At 46.2% G+C, this 20,389-nt stretch overlaps 3 protein-coding genes across 5 annotated transcripts in view; 1 reads left to right on the plus strand and 2 right to left on the minus strand.

Moving 5' to 3' along the window:
• Positions 1–1,602, minus strand: part of DNAJC17 (DnaJ heat shock protein family (Hsp40) member C17) — a 32,578-nt gene extending 30,976 nt beyond the window's left edge. The window contains exon 1 of one of the 2 annotated variants that reach the window (XM_051977095.1): positions 1,448–1,602. In XM_051977095.1, coding sequence (XP_051833055.1) covers positions 1,448–1,525 — 78 coding nt within the window. In that variant the 5' untranslated portion in view covers positions 1,526–1,602. The remainder of the gene's footprint in view (positions 1–1,447) is intronic. The other variant, XM_051977094.1, reaches the window with a different exon arrangement.
• Positions 1,603–1,767: 165 nt separating this feature from the next.
• ZFYVE19 (zinc finger FYVE-type containing 19) lies at positions 1,768–7,407 on the plus strand. 2 transcript variants are annotated; one of them, XM_051977092.1, is made up of 11 exons: positions 1,768–1,981; positions 2,669–2,790; positions 3,010–3,063; positions 3,534–3,664; positions 3,993–4,138; positions 4,561–4,675; positions 4,794–5,003; positions 5,913–5,986; positions 6,308–6,391; positions 6,655–6,785; positions 6,897–7,407. In XM_051977092.1, exons 1-11 carry the CDS (start codon positions 1,928–1,930, stop codon positions 6,973–6,975), a joined length of 1,200 nt encoding a protein of 399 aa, XP_051833052.1. In that variant the 5' UTR covers positions 1,768–1,927; the 3' UTR covers positions 6,976–7,407. The 2 variants fall into 2 exon arrangements, with proteins under 2 accessions (XP_051833052.1, XP_051833053.1); XM_051977093.1 differs by lacking the exon at positions 1,768–1,981 and having other exon boundaries at positions 2,712–2,790; positions 2,899–3,063.
• A 587-nt stretch (positions 7,408–7,994) lies between these two features.
• PPP1R14D (protein phosphatase 1 regulatory inhibitor subunit 14D) lies at positions 7,995–20,150 on the minus strand. Its single transcript, XM_051977100.1, has 4 exons — positions 19,774–20,150; positions 9,610–9,693; positions 9,247–9,279; positions 7,995–8,393 (listed from the first exon to the last, which is right to left on the minus strand). The coding sequence occupies exons 1-4, from the start codon at positions 20,035–20,037 to the stop codon at positions 8,328–8,330; spliced, it is 447 nt and encodes a 148-aa protein (XP_051833060.1). The 5' UTR covers positions 20,038–20,150; the 3' UTR covers positions 7,995–8,327.
• Between the last annotated feature and the right edge of the window lie 239 nt (positions 20,151–20,389).

Genomic DNA, 20,389 nt, shown 5'->3' on the forward strand with positions numbered 1-20,389 from the left:
TTAGAAGTGTCAGTCATTTACAGGTTGCTTGAACCATTCCAATGGGAGCTCTCAGAAGGTTAAGAACAGTACTGTGGCCTTTTTTCACATCCCCAGCCTTGAACATCCTAATAGCTTAATAAAAGATGGCTGGTTAACAGCTTTGGGTCATCTGTAAGTAGGAAAAAGTCCTAAAAGGACCAAAAAAATACTATACCCTTTTAACAATAACTGTCCCCGTGGTTAAGAGAGGGAGGAAAGGAAGGAAAGGGGGAGAAAGGATGGGAAGGGAGAGCTGGTGGAAGAGGAAGAGTGGAAGATGGAAGGAAAGGTGTGCTGGGGGATGAGGAAGGTGGAGAGAGGGAAAGAGAAAAAAGGCGGAGTTAGAGGAGGAAAAGGGATAGAAAGGATGGGTAAGAGAGGGGGAGGAAAAGGGGTGAAAGAGAAGAAAAAAGAGGAGGTGGAGAAGAAGAGTGAGCATGAGGGAAAAGAGAAGAGGGGGAGCAAGAGAGAGAGAAGGGAAAGGAGAAAAAGGGAGAAGGGAGAGGAGGAAGAAATGAAAGGAGAAAAAAGCAAGAGGGGGGAGGTGAAAGAGGGAGAAGAAGGGGGGGAAGATGGGGAGGAGTGGGAGGCAGAAGAGGGAGGGGGGAGATGGGAGAGGAGAGGGAGGCAGAAGAGGGAGGGGGGAGATGGGAGAGAAGTGGGAGGCGGAGAGGGAGGGGGGAGATGGGAGAGGAGAGGGAGGGGGGAGATGGGAGAGGAGAGGGAGGCAGAAGAGGGAGGGGGGAGATGGGAGAGAAGTGGGAGGCGGAGAGGGAGGGGGGAGATGGGAGAGGAGAGGGAGGGGGGAGATGGGAGAGGAGAGGGAGGCAGAAGAGGGAGGGGGGAGATGGGAGAGAAGTGGGAGGCGGAGAGGGAGGGGGGAGATGGGAGAGGAGAGGGAGGGGGGAGATGGGAGAGGAGAGGGAGGCAGAAGAGGGAGGGGGGAGATGGGAGAGAAGTGGGAGGCGGAGAGGGAGGGGGGAGATGGGAGAGGAGAGGGAGGGGGGAGATGGGAGAGGAGAGGGAGGGGGGAGATGGAGAGGAGAGGGAGGGGGGATGGGAGAGGAGAGGGGGGGGGAGATGGGAGAGGAGAGGGAGGGGGGAGATGGGAGAGGAGTGGGAGGCGGAAGAGGGAGAGTGGCGAGGAGCAGGAGGCGGAAGAAGGGGAAGGAGCAGGGCAAAGGGAGAAGTTCCCGTAGTCCCCATAGACTGCGGCCGCCCCCAAAGCACAAGAGGCTCCCCGACCGGAGAGGGGGTCCGGTACTGCCCAGGAAGAGCCCAGACCGTTGGCCCAGGCCTGGGTACTGTAGGCTGGGAAATGCTCGCAGGCCTCAGTCCCGATAGCAGCCAGATCGCTGTTCCTGACCCGGGGCAGCTCCAGCTTCTGCTGCTGCCGCCGCCGCTCCCACAGCCCGCAGACTCTCACCTCCTTGTCTGCTGCCTTCTCTCCGATTCCCAGAAGCGCGTACAGATCCATTTGCAACAACTCCTTGGTCACCGCCATGGTCCCGACCCCCGAAACCGGCGTCTTCCTCCGCGAACTACAAATCCCAGGAGCCTAAGCGCGGGCCCTGACTAGGGACTCCTCACGTCCAGCCGACCTTGCGTTCCGCTGTTCGGGTTGGAGGCGCTTTGCCCCCTGGGAATTGAAGTTTTCTTGGAGCTCACTGAAGGCTACTTGCTCGAGAAAAAGAACTACTCTTCCCAGCAGGCATCGCTCTAGATCAGCTGGGCTGAGCCCGGTCTATCCAAAGGCTTTCTGGGCTATTAAGGATTGGGGGCACCCGGAGTCGAGAGTTGTAAGTAGTGTGTTCGCTGCTCAGATCTGTCTTGTGGCCCTAAGAAAAGTCTGTCTGTGAAGGGCACTGCCTTGCGGACCGAGGAAGCTGTCTGTTCTGCCCTGGAAATGGAGGGCAGGTGCTATGGTTGCGCGGCCAAGTTCACTTTATTCCGAAAGGAGGCAAGTCTAGCTGTCCCTGGAGCTTGGGGGCAGCGCGCCCTCCCCTTGTAAAAAGCACCCTGCCGCCGGCCCAGCCCCTCTTCTCCCTCTCCCCTCTTCCTCGTTGCCCACTCTTCTTCCCTGGGCCCCCCCTCCTGGTCACCGAAGCCCCGTGGCTGCCATCAGGCAGGTTGCCCTTATCCGCCCTCTCCCTTGTAGCCTGACCTTTTGGGTCAGCGTGTCCACGTGGCTTTCCATGCCCCCAGACCAAGTAGACCCAGCTGCTAGGGATCCCTGGTCACAAGCAGGGACTCCTTGGGTACCGGGGGGTGTGGTCCCGGGCCGGCCCCTGCCTCGCTTCCTAGACTGTAAGAAGGAATCCCTCTGTGTGTGAGGGACCACGTCGGACTAGAATGGAAGGATGGCGACATCTCCTTGTGCCACCCTAAGCCAAGCTGATCTTCATCTGTGCCAGGGACAGATTGAAACGGGCCGAGCTTCACCCCGCCCCGTTGTCAACTGCTCTCCAGAAGCCCCTGAGAATCTGCCCCCTCTGATGGCGGTGTGCCGAGACGGGGGCAAGGATTCAGCTCCGGGAAGGAGCCTGGTGGAGGGTTTGTGCCGTGGGCACTCCCGCCTTTCCCGCGCAGAGCAGGCGGGTTCTGCCTTCCGGCAGGTGACTCTAAGTGCCGTCTTGTTTTTGTGTAGTGTGGCTGTAAGAACTGCGGGCGAGCCTTCTGTTCCCACTGCCTCTCCTTCAGTGCAGCTGTGCCGCGCTTGGAGCACGCCCAGCAGAAGGTCTGCAAGCCATGCTATGAAGTACTGACCAGGTGAGGCAGAGGGGCCCGATGATAAAGGAGTGAGGTGGGAGAGGAAAGGGGAAAGCTCCTTAAATAAGCTGCTGTCGCTTCCCACACTGACCCACCTAAATTTCTAAGTCTGTAATCTAAGGAGCTACCGCAGGAAGGCTCAGTATTTGCCGGAGGAGTGCTGTCCAGCATGGTGACCGCTGCCCGGACTTCCTCTGACTCTGAGCTTTCTTCCTGCAGAGGGCCGGCAGAGGCCAGCGGCTCCAAGTGGTCACCGCCTGAGAACTACAAGAAGTGAGTGCGGAGGGGGAAGGAGCCGAGAGCGGGAAGATAGGGAATCCACCTCTTGCTGAGCTGTGGATTCTCTTTGTGGAGACTACCTTGTGACCAATGAGGATAGAACATTGAGGGAAGGTTCCTCCTTTGTAGGCTGCCAGGCCCAGTATTCTACCTTAGGATACCTGTCATGGTATAGAACTTATACCAATTTATACTCACTCAGTCCTGGCCTCTCTGCTACAGTCTCCTTCTGGTTATAAGCCAAAGCTTGCCAGGTAGATTTTCCTTTGAGGTGACAACTCTCTTCCAATGTAGACTTTGGAGTTTCCTATTGAAAATTGGAGACGTCCTTCCCTTACCTGTCTCTTCTCCTTACTTTGAGAAACCCAGAAAGTAGGCTCTTGCCTTCCATCCCTTTGCTTGTACCAGTTACTGCTTCCGGTGGCCCTTGCTTTTCAGCACTCTCCATTCCCCACCCCCAACAGGCGGGTTGCTGCATTGGAGGCCAAACAGAAGCTCGTTGTGCCCCAGGGCATGGTTGGGCCACAGGGACTATCTCAAGAAGACCAAGTCATTGCCAAGCGACTGGAGAAACTCCGCCAGGGGACCAAGACTAGTAAGTGGGGTTTGGGATCCAGCTGAAAGCTGATAAAGGGAACGAGCACCCGATTTGGAGTCTTCAGGTTCAATATGCATCTTTTTCACTTACTCTGTAGTTGATTTTGGGTGAGGGATGTCAGTTGCCTCACCTGGATATAAAGATGGCATGATTAAATAACCTCTGAAGTCTCTTCTAGCTCTAAATGATGCTTTGAAACCTGAATCATCGCAATGGTAAGGGGAACCCTCAGCATCTAAGGGCCTCTGCCCCGAGAGCTAGAACTAAAACTCCTGAAGTAATTCTGGGACCTGACTGGTGGCTTCTTTATATGCGCTTTGGTCAGAGGTGGTGCCTTCCCAGGCAGAGATTGAGGCCCGGCTGGCTGCTCTTCGGGATGAGCCTCGAGGCCCCATCCCTTCCACAGAGGAGATGGAGGACCGGCTAGCTATGCTGCAGGGCAGAGTTCCCCCTTCCCAGGCTCCTCGGCCGGTAAGAGCTGTGGCCCGCCATGAGGGGTCAGAGACCTACCCAGCTGACCATGGTGGTAGGTGGAAGGATAGGTAGATAGAGAATCGCAGATGTTCAAATAGAGCCCACCTTTTGTAAGCTGAAGGAGTCTATAATGATTCTTACCACCACCCCTCTATGTTATATCTATTGCCAGGTTGGGTATCTTAATGGGGGTTGGAAGGAAGTACCCAAGCATTCATAGAGCAAATCTTTAGGTCCATGGTTAAAGCCACAAAGTTGGTTATCGGAGTCCTAGGGTCTCTGTTGCCTCCTGGATGGTGTGCCTGTTTCTGGACAGGAGCTGTGTTCAGATGCAGTTAGTACCCCATTCCCTCCCGCCTCTATGAACTCCACGCCTTTTGGGTATCTCTTCCTGAGTGGGGTCCTCTCCACTGATCCAGGTCCACCAACCTCCTGACACCAGGACACAGGCCCAACAGGCAGAGGATCTTTTGACTCAGCTAGCAGCAGAGGTGGTGATCGATGAAAGCTGTGATCAAGAAACCCCATTGCCAGGTAATCTCTCCTCATCCCTGGGCTATTCTCTCAGGAATGACTTAACTATCACTTTATGACAAGAAACCATTCTACTCCTCACTCCTTAGCTTCCCCCTCCTCCCATGGTTTCCTTTAGGTGTCTCTCTGCAAAATGACCTTAACCGGGACAGCCCACGGAGCTGGAATATTGGCTCGGCTGAGCTGGCCCACCAGCAGCTGGAAGGAGAGAAGGGCAGGCTCCTGGCAGAGGCAGCAGCTGAGCTAAGGGAGGAGAACACCCGGCAGGAGAGGATCCTGGCCCTCGCCAAGCGGCTAGCTGTACTCCGGGGCCTGGACCCCGAAGGAGGTAAGGAACTGGGCAGGGGATCATGGATTAGGCCTGCAGTGAAAAGGGCTGCTCCTGACTCACCTGGTACAGGGGCCCAGCAGGAAGCAGTACCACTTGGGGAAGTGCACCTGCCCCCTCTCCTGAGAAGGAACAAGGAGTCAGCAAAGCCCAGGGCCCACCAGGGCAGGAAGCACTGGCTGACACCTGCCCCTCTGAAGGCAGATCCAGGGTTAGGGAGGCTGAGCAAGCAAATGGGCCCAGCTCTGAGCTTCCTTATGTCTCTTGCTTTCCCTAGAGCCCAACATAGAGCACTCATCTGAGCAAATGCTCGGGCAGGATGCAGCCTCTCTCCCCAGTCAGTCCCTAAGGCTGGTCTGATTGGGGCCCAGCCCAAGAGAGAAGCTGCCAGGGCAGGATCAGTCCTCATGACCCCATGTTGCCAAGGGACATCATTAAATCAGTCTGGCCAGCAATGGCTCCCTGACCTCCAGAATCAAACAGCCCCTTCCTCCGTGCCCTTCAGCCACTTTGGCCTCCTGGCCGCTTCTCACACAGGGCCTTCCAGATCCCAGAGCTTGACCTCCTCAGCCAGTGCCCCCCCGGAGCTTCAGATGCCCCCCCCCCATGTCCAGCCCTGACCTCGGTCCCAACTTCTGGGGGATGTTTTCCCCAACACCCCGGTCTCTTGTGAGAATTATGTCCCCTTACACTGTCTCATTTGTATGGGGGGGTTGGCTGCATGTTGCCTCCCTCTTAGACTGAGTTGAAAGGCAGGGCCCTTTTTTTGTGTCCCTGGGTTTAGCACAGTACTATAGCACTAAATAAATGCTAATTTACTGTGAATGAGGCTGAGAGGGGAGGTTGATGTTCCCCCAGGGAAATCTCAGTGTTCATTTCTCCCCCCTTCCCCCCTCCCCTTGCTTTTAGTGACCTTGCAGAATTATCACTTCCCTGATAGCGATGAGGATGAAGAGGAGGCCATCCAGAGAGTCCTTCAGCAGGCGAGGCCTTTCTGCCCGACACCTCCAATTCCTTGCCTGTCTCCTGCTCCTCCCTCACTGGGTGATCCCCCCTCTCTCGGCCAAACCTGTGTCCCCAGAATGCACAAATGCCCCCTCCCTAGGACTGGGGGGTGATTTCTATCCACTCACACTCCCTAGTTCTGCTTTGTGTTCCCCAATGACAATGGGGAAGCAGCAGTCGGGGGCGGGAGGGAGGAAGATGGGGAGCATGTGGCAGGGACTGAGCAAAGGTTGCAGGGAGGACCCTTAGGATTGTAGAGAAGAGGCTGCTCTGAGAACCCCCACTCTTCCTCTTTGCAGCTCACAGAAGAGGCTGCCCTAGATGAGGCAAGTGGCTTCAACATCCCTGCTAAGCAGGGGCCTCCATCCCGGGCCCAGCCTAAGGTAAGGGAGGCCATTGGACTCCCAAGTGTGGTACAGGAGGCACGGGGCTCTGGATGGGAATCCCGACTCTTCTGCTTGCTGGCTGTAACAACTTGAGCAAGTCATTTAACTTATTTGGGACGCAGTTTCCTTCTCTGTAAAATGAGGGGTCCTTTCCAGCTTAAATCGTATGTTCCTATCCATTTTTGATATTGAGAAGGGTCCACACCTCAGTATCCCCTGGGGCATAACCCTCTACCTCTGGCCCTTCCACTTCTCTCCAGGCCCCCACCGTGACCCCCACAGCCGACTCAGAGGCGGAGGAGGAGCTTCCCTGGTGCTGCATCTGCAATGAAGACGCCACACTGCGCTGCTATGGTTGCGACGGCGACCTTTACTGCCCACGCTGCTTCCGGTGGGGAAAGGGCCCTTGCACTGGGCTGCCAAGGGCCTTTGGGAGGTGGGAGGCCCAGGGACCATGCCTTCTTTGGATTAGTGCTCCTGACACTATCCCTTTTGCCTGCAGGGAGGGCCACGATGCCTTTGAACGGAAGGAGCACCGAACATCCGTCTACCATCCCCCCTGCACAAGAGGAGAGCACTAACCCCTGCTGGGGTCTTGCTGGAAAGGCAGCGCCTGGGAAAGGGGCCCAGAGGTCCGGAGCTCCTAGTGCTCCCTGTGCCTCAGAGGGTGCTCCTTGGGGGTGCTACTCAGAGGGAGGAGCTGATGCATGAGGGAGCCCTCCTCTGCAGCCTTGGCTGCCCAAGGAGGAGGCTGGATCCTCCTTCCTGAGATGGGGAAGGGCAGCTCAAGTCAGAGCCACTGCCGGGGGAGGGGAAGGAAGCGGGGACTACTGAGGATTTTAATGCTTACTCTACTAATATCCTAGGAGCCCTAGAGGGGGTGACCCCGGTCCCTTGTCTAGAGGGGATCAGGGGGCTGGGCTGCCAGTCTTAAACCTGGCCCAAAAAACTATTCTCCCTCCGGATCCACAGTACCTCATTATCCCCTAATTAAATGTATTGATTCCCTCAAACTTGTGTCCTGTCTTCCCTCAAGCCATAAGAGACATGAGTCCGAGGCAGCAGGGGTGAGGGGCAAGAGCAGGCCAGGGCCGGGCCCCGGGCCGGGGAGGGATCCGGCTTCTCACCGCCAGCGATAGGCAGCCTGACAGGAACACCCCAATTTCCTCAGGGCTTCTGCTGCTGGCCTGGGGCCAAGGCCCACTATGCCCTTTAACTCTTTATGCTTCGCCAGGCCCCAGCTTGGATCCCGGCCCGAGGTCTGTGCACTAGCAGTGCCCTTCAGAGGCAACTAGGTGGTGGGGCAGCAGATGTAGCATGAGACCTGAAGTCAGGAAGACCCGAATTCAAATGTGGCCTCAGATAATTTCTGGCTGTGTGACCCCAGGCAGGTCAAATCACTTAATTCTGCCTCAGTCTCCTTATCTGTAAAATGGGAGGATCAAGGGAGAGAACAATCGCAAAGCTGTCACAACGATCATCATAGCCTTGTACCACCTGTCTGCCCTCCCTTCATCCTAGCCTCCCCATGACTTTTGCTACGAACAGCTAATAATTATTTCATCCCATTTCCCTCTGGGCCAATAAAACTCCACACATATCTTTTCCATAGGCTTTATCCTTCTAGATTCAAAACATGAGTCAGGGGCTTGCCAAAGAGCCCTAGAGGTGGTGACCCGGGTCTCTTGTCCAGTCTCATAGGGGGTTGGGGGCCTGGGCTGCCGATGCCGTCAGGCTGAAGCTGTACATCTCCCACGTCCCCTCGGGCAGTGTCCACATGTCTCTCATCCTACCAATTCCCTGGCCCGTGCATCCTGAAGGGGCTCGGGCCCCCACAGAGTCTGGAGGGCAGCGCTGGGAGGCAGGAAGGGTATGGCCTACAGGGTCCATAATCCGCAGGGCTCTAAGGGTAGGTGAGGCCGAAGGGAAGGTTTCATTTCTGAGGCCGGCTGAGCCTCCGCAGTTTCTTGAGGCGACTAAGCAGCTCAGAGATAAAAGGCTGCAAAGGGAAAAGATGCTGCAGTTACTTGCACGTGTCACGTCTGCTTCCACCCCACTACAGCTGTCTCTGGGAGGGGCTGACCACCATCCACCTCGCTCAAAGGGAGCAGTCTCCCTTCCACAGCAACTTGGTGAGACTCCCCCGGAGTCCCTTCTCACCAAGAGAACGCGGCACACAGCTACAAGATTACGCAATGGTCGAGTCTGGCAGACGTGGCCCTCTCCAGCAGCCAGGCGATCCAGGCCAGGCCAGCGGCCTTGTGATGGAGAGAGCCACCTGCCCCCAGAGAGAGCCGGCGGGGACGGAGGGTGGCCACCAGAGCTGGCGGGGACAGAGGGTGGCCACCAGAGCCAGAGCATTCTCACTCTTTTGTAGTTGTTTGCTCATACTTTTTTCTTTCTCATTTTATCCTTTTTGATCTGATTTTTCTTTGCAGCATGATAATTGTGGAAAATATATAGAATTGCACATGTTTAACATACAGTGGATTATTTGTTGTCTGGGGGAGGAGATGGAGAGAAGGAAGGGAGAAAAAAACTGAAGCACAAGGTTTTGCAAGGGTGAATGCTGAAAACTTAACTATGCATGTAATTTGAAAATAAAAAGCTAAAGATAAAACAGTCCCTTCTAAAATGACCTTCCACCAAACTCCATCTGTGTTTTATATGTATCCATTTATTGATAACTTGTTCTGCCTACTAAAAGGTAAGCTTCACTGAGGCAGGGACTGCTTTTGCCTTTGTATCCCCAGCTTAACATCCAGTAAGCGCCTAATAAATGCTTGTTGATTGACAAATCTGACACCTACTGCAGCCTCCTCTTATTCCCTGAGCAAACTGAACACACTCACCTCTGTAGGACTGACACATTCTTGGAGTATTGTCTAGGGAAAAGAGAGACAAGACTGAGTCACTGTAAGATGGCAAACCCTTCCCACAAACCTACAGCCTCTGGACCCTCTCCCCCAGTTCACACTCATTGTTCGTGGGGAAAAAATTGCAAGTCCTTCCTCAAAAGGAACTTGAGGCTCTTTCCTAGAGTCTTCAATTAGCCCTCTACCCAATAATCTGATCATCCCTCCCAGAAAGAGCCTCCATCTAATTGTCTGTTCCTCCTTTCCCAATGGTCTTCTGACTCCCTATCACAGACCCCTTCTATCCTAAACTTCCTGTTTCCATATAAAATAATCTGGGGTAGAGTCTCCTGATCCCACCTGCAGTTTTGTTTTCTGTTCTTCTGTGGAAAGTTCAACAAAGTCTTCTAGATCAAACTCGGGCACAGAGGACAATGATTGCTCCTGTAATGGAATCAGACGGGCAGATTCGTATAATAGCAAGAGCAACGATCTTATAATTAGGAGCAATGAGACCCTGGGTAAGTCACAATCCCTCTGAGAAATTTGGACTCAAATGAGATCATGAATGTAAAACTTTTGCAAATCTTAAATTATAAATGCCAATCATAATCATCATTCTCATTATTATTATTAGCCTCTGGTCTGGTGATGACTTCATTCCCTGGGCCTTCTACTGAAGATCTCAAGCAAAAGTTTAGAGCAATACAGAGATGTCCTCATAAATGTTTAACAACCGGGCTCTCTAAAGGCGTAAAAATTATATATCATTTTTCAGTCATGTCCAAGTCTCCATGACCCCATTTGGGATTTTCCTGGCAGAGATACTAGAGAAGTTTATCGTTTTCTTCTCCAGCTCGTTTTACAGACAAGGAAACTGAGGCAAACAAGGTTAGTGACTTGCCACTAACTTAAGCACCTGAATGACTACATACTGACTTAGAAAATCACATAATGGTACTATATTCTATGATGGACAATCAGGTGGACTCAGATATTTACTATCTGTGTGATCCTGGCCATGTCATTTCATTCTTTTTGCTTCAGGGTCCTTATCTGTAAAATGAGCTAGGAAAAAAAAAATGGCAAACCACTCTAGTGTATCTACCAAGAAAATCCCAAATGGGACCATGAAGAGTCAGACAATACATACAATACATACAACAATAGCATATTCTATTGTATTTTCATTCATTTTATTAAATATTTATATTTTAATCTGGTTCATTAGCACTTTGACCCCTGCAGTCTGGACAATCAACAATGCAATAAATCATCAATACTCATATGGAAATTTAATGACAGGAGCTAGACAGATAGAGCTTGCTCCATCCATTCATCCATCTATTCATGCATGTTCATCTCTGCCTACTTATCTACCTCCTTATCTATTTATCTATCTATATCTATCTGTCTATTTATAGTTATCTCAATTGCATTAATTGTAAAGTGGGTACAATGATAATTGTATTATCTACTTCAGAAACTTTAAAAGTTTTAATTTTTAAATATTTTTATTTTTAATTTAATTTTAATATGTAACTAGTAATTTAAATACTTAATTTAATAATTAGTATAGTAATAATAAATTAAATTATTTTAAATAAAATTTAAAAATAAATAATAATTTAAATATTAAAAAATATTGCCTTTTCTACCCCCATAACATCTCTCACACCCAAATCCTTCTTTCTATTCCTAAAGCTTCCAGTCTTAGTTCTGGCCTCCATTGCTTCTCACCTTGACCATTACAATAGCCTACTCATTGGTCTCCCTGCCACAAGCTTCTGCCCCCCTCAATATAATAGCTACAAAGCTGCCAAAGGAATTTTCCCTCTAAATACAGATTTGGTCCAATCCATCGTTCCCAGAATCTCCCTATTGTCTCTGGGATGTTAGGCTTTCAAAGTCTTTTTCCATCTGGCTCCAGCCTATAGTTCCTATCTCATTATACATTATGCTCATCCTGAAATCTATGTTCCAACCAAACTGGTCTTACCTAGGGTACCATCTCTTCTCTCCATGCATTTCTACTGACCCTCTGGAATGGACCCCCTTCCTCACCTCCCATTTATAGAATTCCTCATTTCCTTATTATTGTTCTGTAAGAAACAACCAGCAGGATAATTTCAGAAAGGCCTGGAGAGACCTACATAAATTGATGCTAAGTGAAATGAGCAGAACCAGATCATTATACATGGCAACAACAAGACTATATGATGATCAATTCTGATGGACGTGGCTCTTTCTGACAATGAAATGATTCATACAACAGACTTGTGATGGCTCTCCATCCAGGGAGAGGACTATGGGGACTGAATGTGGACCACAACATAGTATATTCACCTTTTGTTGTTGTTGTTTGCTTGCTTATTTTTTCTTATCTTTTTTCTCTTCTTTGGTCTGATCTTTTTGGTACTGTATGATAAATGTGGAAATATGTTTAAAAGAAAAAAAGGTGACACAATGGATAGAATACTGGCCCTGAAGTCAGGAGGACCTGAATTCAAATTTGACCTCAGACATTTAATACTTTCTAGCTGTGTGACCCTGAGCAAGTCATTTAACCCCAGTTGCCTCAGCAAAAGAAAAAGAAAAAAAAGAAAAAAGAAAAAAAAAAGAATTCCTCACTTTCTGAAAGGTGTAATTCAAATGCAATCTTCTACACAAAGCCATTTTATGTCCCCCCCAAAACAAACTTCTTGTATTTATTTTATGTTTATTCTGTGTATTTTTAAAAAATTATTTCCAGTTCTAATTCTCTCCTTCCAGCATTTTCTCTACCCATTGAGAAAGCAAATATGGTATTCATCATATGTATGAATTCATGCAAAACATATTTCCATATTAGACACCTTTCTGCATATACTTATTACTTTTTGGAGAGGGGAAGGCAATCTGAGTTAAGTGACTTGTCCAGGGTTATATAGCTAGTTAGAGCTGAGGCCACATTTGAACTCAGGTCCTTCTGACTCCAGAGCTAGTACGCTATCTACTGCGCCACCTAGCTACCCCACTGCATATAATTATTATTTTTTCTTTCTTTCTTTTTTTTATTAAAACCTTTTATTTTCAAAATATTTGCATGGGTAATTTTCAATATTAATCCTTGCAAAACCTTGAGTTCCAATTTTCTCTCCTCTTCTCCCATCCCCTCCCCTAGATGGCAAGTAATCTAATATATCTTAAACATGGTAGAAATATATGCTAAATCCAATATGTGCATACATCTTTACATAATTATATTGCTGCACAAGAAAAATCAAATCAAACAGAAAAAATGAGAAAGAAAATAAAACTCACTGCATATACTTATATAGATGCATATTATCCCCCGTTCTCAATGGAATGTAAAGTCTGTGAGAACAGGGATTGTTTCATTCTTTGCCTTTATATCTCCAGAGCCAAGACATAGTAGGTGCTTGAATGATTATTTGGTGAAGCTGAGAAGAAAATTAAGGTAGGGGACTTTAACTACTGTAATGGATGAAATCTGAAGTAACTGAGGAAACAAAGGTTCAAGCTGAATTATTGTGAGAAAATGGAGAATTCTTTACATCACTCTTCAGATCTGACTGGGTTTCTGGTCAGCATAACTCAGGTCCTTAGTTAAGAGTCTCTAAGCAATAGGTGAGGTGGTCCAGCTTCCTAGTCACACAGGGTTGGGTTCAAACAATACAACAAAGCTTTTTCTTAATTCCCATAATTGAATAGTGTTTTCTCATAAGGCAGCAAATGGACCAGGCCCATAATTGAATAGAAACAGAACTGAGCTAGGTCCATAACTGAGTCACAAGACAGAATCAGTGTGGTTTACTCAATCCGCACAATTCCCACACTACTGGAACCCTTCCCCCAGTTTAGAATCTCTGCTTAGCTCCTGTATCCTTTCCCCTCACTTACACTCTGAGACTTGTATTTTTGCCTTTCCAGAAGGAAATCAGAAGGACTAAGTTCAAATTCCACCTGGCAGTTATTACCTGTGCATCTACAGATTACACGAGTTTCTCTGGATCTCAGTTTCCTGACTTGGAAAATGAAGTTGTGGGGTGCCTTATATGCCCTTTAAGGTCCATTTCAGCTTTGTATTACCCATGTCCTGTTTTAGGTCAATAAAGCCATGGGGGTGATGATGAGTCTCTCCCCTTGAGGACTCTGGCACAAAACCCAGGCTCATATCCATCTGGATTAGGTTAGGAAGTCCTTAGGGAGCTGGGTAGCGTTCAAACAGAGAAAGCCCAGGGTGAGAGAGATCAAAATATAAAATCAATAAACAGGTAAAGTAGGAAGTGACTTCCAGATAATGAGAATATAGCCTGGGAGTAATGGATCAATCCATAGGCACACCTACTATGTGCAAGGTATTATGACTAAAAAGACAAAAGGGATGGTACAGGGGGCAATAGCAATGGATCCAAAGTCAGAAGCCTTGAATTCAAATCCCATTTCTCCAGTTTCTATTATGGGACTTCTACAAGACCTTCCTCTACTCTGGGCCCCTATCTCCTCGCCCATAAAATAAGAGAGTTGTTGGACAAAAGGACCCCCAAACTCCTTCCACATGCTCATGATTTCAAGGAGCCAATCTGGCAGGAGGGGAAGGGGGAATTAGAATACTCACAGAGTAGAGTGGGGGATGGACCAGGCTTTTATAATGGCCCTGACCCCTGTCCACACTGAACAGCTAGCTGGGATTTCCCCAGCTACAGTCCTCCTTCCTGCTAAAGAATGGGAGCCACACCAATTCTTGGCACTTTGGACAGTTGCCTTGGTAACTTGGTGTCAAATTCCGGACAGTGCTTAGGAGTGGTATTCCAGCATACCTGAGTGTTTTTCTCCTTGTCTGGGCCTCCATAACTTAATTGTTGGGCTTTTTGTTGGTTGGTTGATTTTCTTCTGCTGGGTAAAATGCAGTCTTCTTAGTAACCATTTTATTCTGATTCTAGGAGTATGCTTATGATATTAGAATTTTGATCTATGAATATGAGAATTTGAAATGGCAAAAAATAGATCTTTAGAGAAGAAGAGAACAGAGAGAGGCAGACAGAAATAGAGTGAGAAAGAAAGGAGAGGGAGAAAAAAGAGATAGAGAAGGAAAACAAAAAGAGGGAGAGAAAGAGAAATAGAGACAGAGAGAAACAAAGAGAGACAGACACACAGAGAGACAGAGACAGAGAGACACACACACAGACACACAGAGAGAGGCAGAGACAGAGACACACACACAGAGACAGAGACAGAGAAACAGACAGAGACACACAGAGAGAGACAGAAACAGAGAGATAGAGAGAAAGAGAGAGAGAGAGACATAAAGAGAGAGAGGAAGAGAGAGAGAAAGTAAGTCACAAAGAAACTCTAACCCTCCTCCTGCAGTACAATGCCTACTAGTACCAATAAAGGTGCTACACTTCAGACATTTCATCTATAAAAGGGGGATAATAATAGCACCTACCTCCCTCGGTTGTTATGAGGATAAAATAACACATATAAAATACTTTGCAAAATTACCCTATAAGTGTGAGCGAATAGTATTATCATTATTTTGCTTAATCATGATTAGTTGACATCAAAAACGAACAAAATAGAATACAAACTTATTATCCTGATATTCAAAACCCTTCACACTTTGCTCCAGACAGGTTCCCTTTCACCCATTCTGTCAATTAGACAGCCAGGTTAGATTAATAGATACTGCTCAATTCCATGCAATCAAGGATTCCCCCACTCCTGAACATCATTCTGTCTACCTCTCTGACAACCATCTTCCTCTAAAGCCCAGGTCAGGTGTTTCCTCTTTCTTTAAGCCTTTCCTGATCTACTGAAAATGTCCTTTTCTTAGAGCATTTTGGGTCTTTCCTTTGTCTTTATCATTCCACTTGGTATCAGGCTTGTGTACCTTTGTTGCCCTTTGGATTGGTATCGTGGAAATAGTTCTTGATTTGAAGCCAGAAGATCCAGATTCAAATCTATCATTGCCATTCCCATCTTCTTCTGTGTCACACCCATCTCCAGTAACTATGTGGGTATTTTCACTGCCTATTCCCATCCCTAGAATTCTCTCTCTATTTCTGCATTCTAGCTTTCTTCAAGTTCTAGTTTAAATCTCGCCTTTTACAAGAAGCCTTTCTTAACCCCCCTAGAGCCTTTCCTTTATTAATTATTGCTCCAATTCATCCTGAGTATAGTTCATCTGTGCATAGTTGTTTGCATATTGTCCCTCCATCACTGTGGTCTCCTTGAGGACAAGGGACTACCTTTTGCCTTTCTTTATATCCCCAAATTACTTTACTTCTTTGGGCTCAGTTTTCTCATTTGTAAAATGAGGGATGTAGACTAGCTGTTGTTTTTTATCTTTTTATCTCCATCCTGGAAACTGTTCAGATGGTTATCAAAGTGCCTGGAACATAGCAGTCTTTAAATATTTGTTGAGCTGAAGAGTAGAATGTGCCATTTGGTTTGAGGTTTTCATTGCTAGTCTCTATCCCAAATAATAAGAAGTATTTATACAAACCCTCTTTTGAATTCACTCAGTGTGTTTCAACTAGAACTCATCATCTCCCTCTAGGGAAACCCACTCCACTTTCTAACTTCTCTCTTGTCGAGGGGGTCACCATCCAATCACCCAGGACATCATTATTCAGGTAATTGACCTTAGAGTCAGAAGAAAGAAAGAAAGAAAGAAAGAAAAAAAGAAAGAAAGAAAAAAGAAAGAAGAAAGAAAGAAAGAAAGAAAGAAAAAAGAAAGAAAGAAAGAAAGAAAGAAAGAAAGGGAGGGAGGGAGGAAGGAAGGAAGGAAGGAAGGAAGGAAGGAAGGAAGGAAGGAAGAAAGAAAGAAAGAAAGAGAAAGGAAGGAAGAAGGAAGGAAGGAAGAAAGAAAAAAGAGAAAGGAAGAAGAAAGGAAGAAAGAAAGAAAGAAAGAAAGAAAAAAGAAAGAAGAAAGGAAGGAAGGAAGAAGGAAAGAAAAAAGAAAGGAAGGAAGGAAGGAAGAAAGGAAGGAAGGAAGGGAAAAAAGAAAGAGAGAGAGAAAAGATAGAAAGAAAGAGAAAAAAGACAGAAAGAGGAGGAACAGAAAAAGAAAAAGAGAGATAGAAAGAGAGAGGGACGGAAAAAGAAAAATAGAAAGAGGGAAGGATAGAAGGAGAGAGAAAGAGAGATCTGAATTTAGAGGAAGTTCTTTGAAGATTTTTGAATGTCAAGCAAAAGATTTTTTAATTGATCTTGGAGGCAATAGGAAGCTACTAGCATTTATTGAGTAGTGAAAGGATGACATGGATTTTTAAAGAAGATGAATTTTATGGCTGAATGAAGAATGGAATGAAACTGGAAGAAATTTGTAGCAGGCAGAACAAGTATCAGGCTTATTAGGAGTAGTCTATGAGTGAGATGATAAAGGATCTGCACCATATAAGGATACTAGTGTCAAAGGAGAGAAGGGACATATTGAAGAGAAGTCCTGAAGGTAAAATCAATGTTTGACAACAGATTAGATATAAGGAAAGAGTGAGAGAATGAAGAATAGCTGAAGACAGGTTTTGAGCTGAGTGAGGTAAATGGAAGGATGGAGGTAGCTAGTGGCTTGAGGCTATAGAGTGCTGGGTCTGGAGTCAGGAAAATTCATCTTTCTGAGTTCAAATCCGACCACAGACTTACTAGCTGTGTGAAACCTAGACAAATCATTTAACCCAGTTTGTAAAATGAGCTGCAGGAGAAAATGACAAACTACTCCAATATTTCTCTCAACAAAATCCCAGACACAATTGAACAATAAATAGGGAAGTCAGGGGGAGGGTTTTAGGACAAACTGAGTCTAGGTAATATGGAGTTCTAGATGTTCAATAGGCAATTAGAGATGCAAATCTAGACTAAGTCAGCCGAAAGGTTAGGGTTGGATAAGTAAATTTAAGAGTCATTTGCATAGAGATGATAATTGAGTCCAAGAGGGCTGATGAGATCACCTATAGAATCTATAGCTTCCTGGAAAGCTCAGTTCAGATAACATCTGAAGGAAGCCTTTCCCGATAATCCAATCAATAAGGACTCTCATTCTCCCCTCCCTAGAAGTATCTTACAATCATATGTATTTTGCATTTTCTTGGCTATGCTTATTTTTTCTCTCTTAAAATAATGAAAGCTTCTTGAGGACAGAGTCAACTTCATTTTTGTTCTGTTTCCCAAGCCTACCATAATCCTTGTCATGGGCACAAAATATGGGTTCAGTAAATGCTTATTGAGTTGAATCAAATCCCAAATACTATCTCTAATTATAAATCTAATCGTAAATCATACAATTATGCTCAAAACAACTGAACCTGAATGCTGTGATACTGTAAAAATTAAATAGTCTCAAAGAGGAAATATAAAACACCTGCTTTAATTCCTTTGACCAGGTGGAGTCCGTGGGTGTGGAACACTGCATATAATGTCAGATTTTTTTTATGTGAATTTTTTTCCTCTTCCTCTTTAAAAAAAAATTGTTATGAAGTATGGTTTTGGGTGTGAGGACACACGGGGAAATGTAGGTGATATATATATATATCACAACTATCAATAAAAATCTGTTAAAAGAAAAAAACAAAAACATCGTTCCTCTGGGAGGGAAAAGTTTGGATCCATGAGTTAAAAGAGAATAAGGGCAAAAGAATAGATCAGAAGACACAGTGTCTATGGACATCTATTTGAGCCCAGCTCTGCTTAATAGAAAAAGTGACAGCTTCCCATGATGAAGACCAAAATATATCTTTGCCCCATCTGGGAAGCAAAGGACCAGGAAGAAGGAAAGTATATTTATTAAACATTCAGTATGTGTCAGGAACTGTGCTAAGCACTTTACAAATAATCTCTCATTTGAACGTCACAGCAACCTTGTGAGGTAACTGCTTTATTATCCCTATTTTATAGATGGGAAAACTGAAGCAGATAGCAAGCTGTTAAATGACTTGCCTAAGGTCACATCTAAGGCTGAACTCCAGTTTTTCTGACCCGATTGGCCCAGTGCTACATTCACTGTGCCACTAGCTGCCTCTGAAGGGCCAGAAAAAATTAGAGCCAGAATTAGAAATTAGTTGGAAGAGAAAGTGCAGATTAGCAGATTAGCATCAATTCTGAGCTACAGCCTTTTTTGGGACCATGTTTATGAAATTAAGTAAAATCTATACTGCTGCATGTTTTTCAAAACACTTATATAAGTGGTCCCTAGAATATCACAACTTGGAACGATTTTTTTTCCTTGTTGTCCTAAGTATATCTTTTTTAAAAATAGCCTTTTATTTTTCAAAATTCATGCAAAGACAGTTTTCAACATTCACCCTTGCAAAACCTTGTGTTTCAAATTTTTCTCTCTCCTTTCCTTCCCCTCCCCTACACAGCAAGTAATCCAATATCGATTAAACATGTGCAATCTTCTAAACATATTTAGAAGGAATTTCTAAGATAATTTTATCTGACTATATGTTATCTTCCCTATAGATTGTAAATTCCCTGAGCTCAGGAAAAACTTCAGTTTTGCTTCTGAATCCCAGGATCCTAAGTACCTAGCACAGGGTCTAATACATAGTCATCCCTTATTAAAAACTTGTTCATTGATTCACTGATGAATTTATCAATCTGGTTCAAGTCCCTGATTTTATAGATGAGGAAAATGAAACAATCAAGAAGGAGACTCCAAGATCTTCCATCAAGAGATTAGCAGAATCAGGACTAGAATAAAGGTCTCTAGGTAGCCAACGGTTTTTAGCTTTCTATTTTAAAGAGATTTTTATTGATGTCTTTTGTTTTTAATAGCTTAGATTTCCCTTCTGTACTCCTCACCACAGAATAAACATTTAATAACCATTTTTTAATATCCCCATTTTATAGATGATGAAAGTAAGACCAGAGAGATCTTGCCCAAGGTCCCACAGAACTTAGAGGGAGACCTAGGTGGTACAGATAATAGAGTTCTTGATTTGAAGTCAGGAAAATAGCTTTAATCCAGCTTCATTTACTAACTGTGTGATTTTACATAAATCACTTGTTTTCTCAGTTTTTCCATCTATAAAGTGAAGATAATAATAACACTTATTTCATATGTTGTTTTAAGAATCAAACGAAAACAAAGATGGGGATGTCTTTTTTAAGTTATTGAAATGAAGCTAACAAAAACTGTACTAAGGTTTTTGGAAGCTCCCGCAGAAAGTGTTTTGCAAACTTTGAAGTCCCATCTAAATGCTATTTATGATGATGATGATGATGATAGCTGGAACTAGAATCCACATTTCTTGACTCCTCCTTTTATTACTCCTGCTTGTTCTCAATGCTCTTTCCTTTATCCCATGCTGCTAAGGACATTTTTCCCTCTGAGGAGCAGCCCCTTGACGTAAGATGCAAAGAATAAGTTCCATTTTTTGAAAGAGAACACTTTTATACCTACTTGTAGCCCTGTCCCTTCAGTCTTTCTGATCTCCAACTCTTATCTATGTCCCTTCTGTTCCTCCAGTCAACCCCTTTGCTTTTCCCAGTCATCCCCAAATCCCCATCTGTCCACACCTGGTACAGTTCCTGGAGTTGGGAATCTATCCACTCCTCCGTCTCTAGCCACGTCTGTAGCTGTCCGCGGTCATACTTCACTGTCAGACGGCTTGGTTTCCGGGTCTTTGGGCCTGGAGCTTTGGAAGAATCCAGCTGGGATTTTGAGTGCCCCTCCTTGCATGTTTTACTCTCAATGACAGAAGCCCACTGGACCTGCTTACTGTGGCTCTCCGGATTCCCTTTGGGCACTGAGCCACAGGGAGAAGGTCTTGAGGAAAGCATGGATGTCCAGGAGTAGGCAAGGAGCTGGGAAAAACTGCTCTGGCACTGACCAAGATAGGATTAAAGACCAGGAGGAAGGAAGGAAGGGGCTGAGAGACTGCTCTTAGGTGCTGGGAGGGGCCAAAGGACATATCCACTGGAGTTTTCCCAGGGAGCTCCAAATGCCAGCCTCCTAGCTCCTGCCCTCCAATAGGTGCTGTTTCAGAGATTAATTGTGCCGGGATGTAAGTGAAAATAATCACAGAGGGTACAAAGAGCAAACAGCCTCGGGATCCTGGGAGAAGCAAAGTTCCATGTCAGTAGCCCAGGCAAACAGAAGCAATTTAGCTTCTGAGCTGGGGGCTCTATAAAC

The sequence above is a fragment of the Antechinus flavipes genome, chromosome 2, assembly GCF_016432865.1.
Source record: "Antechinus flavipes isolate AdamAnt ecotype Samford, QLD, Australia chromosome 2, AdamAnt_v2, whole genome shotgun sequence".
Classification (NCBI taxonomy): domain Eukaryota; kingdom Metazoa; phylum Chordata; class Mammalia; order Dasyuromorphia; family Dasyuridae; genus Antechinus; species Antechinus flavipes.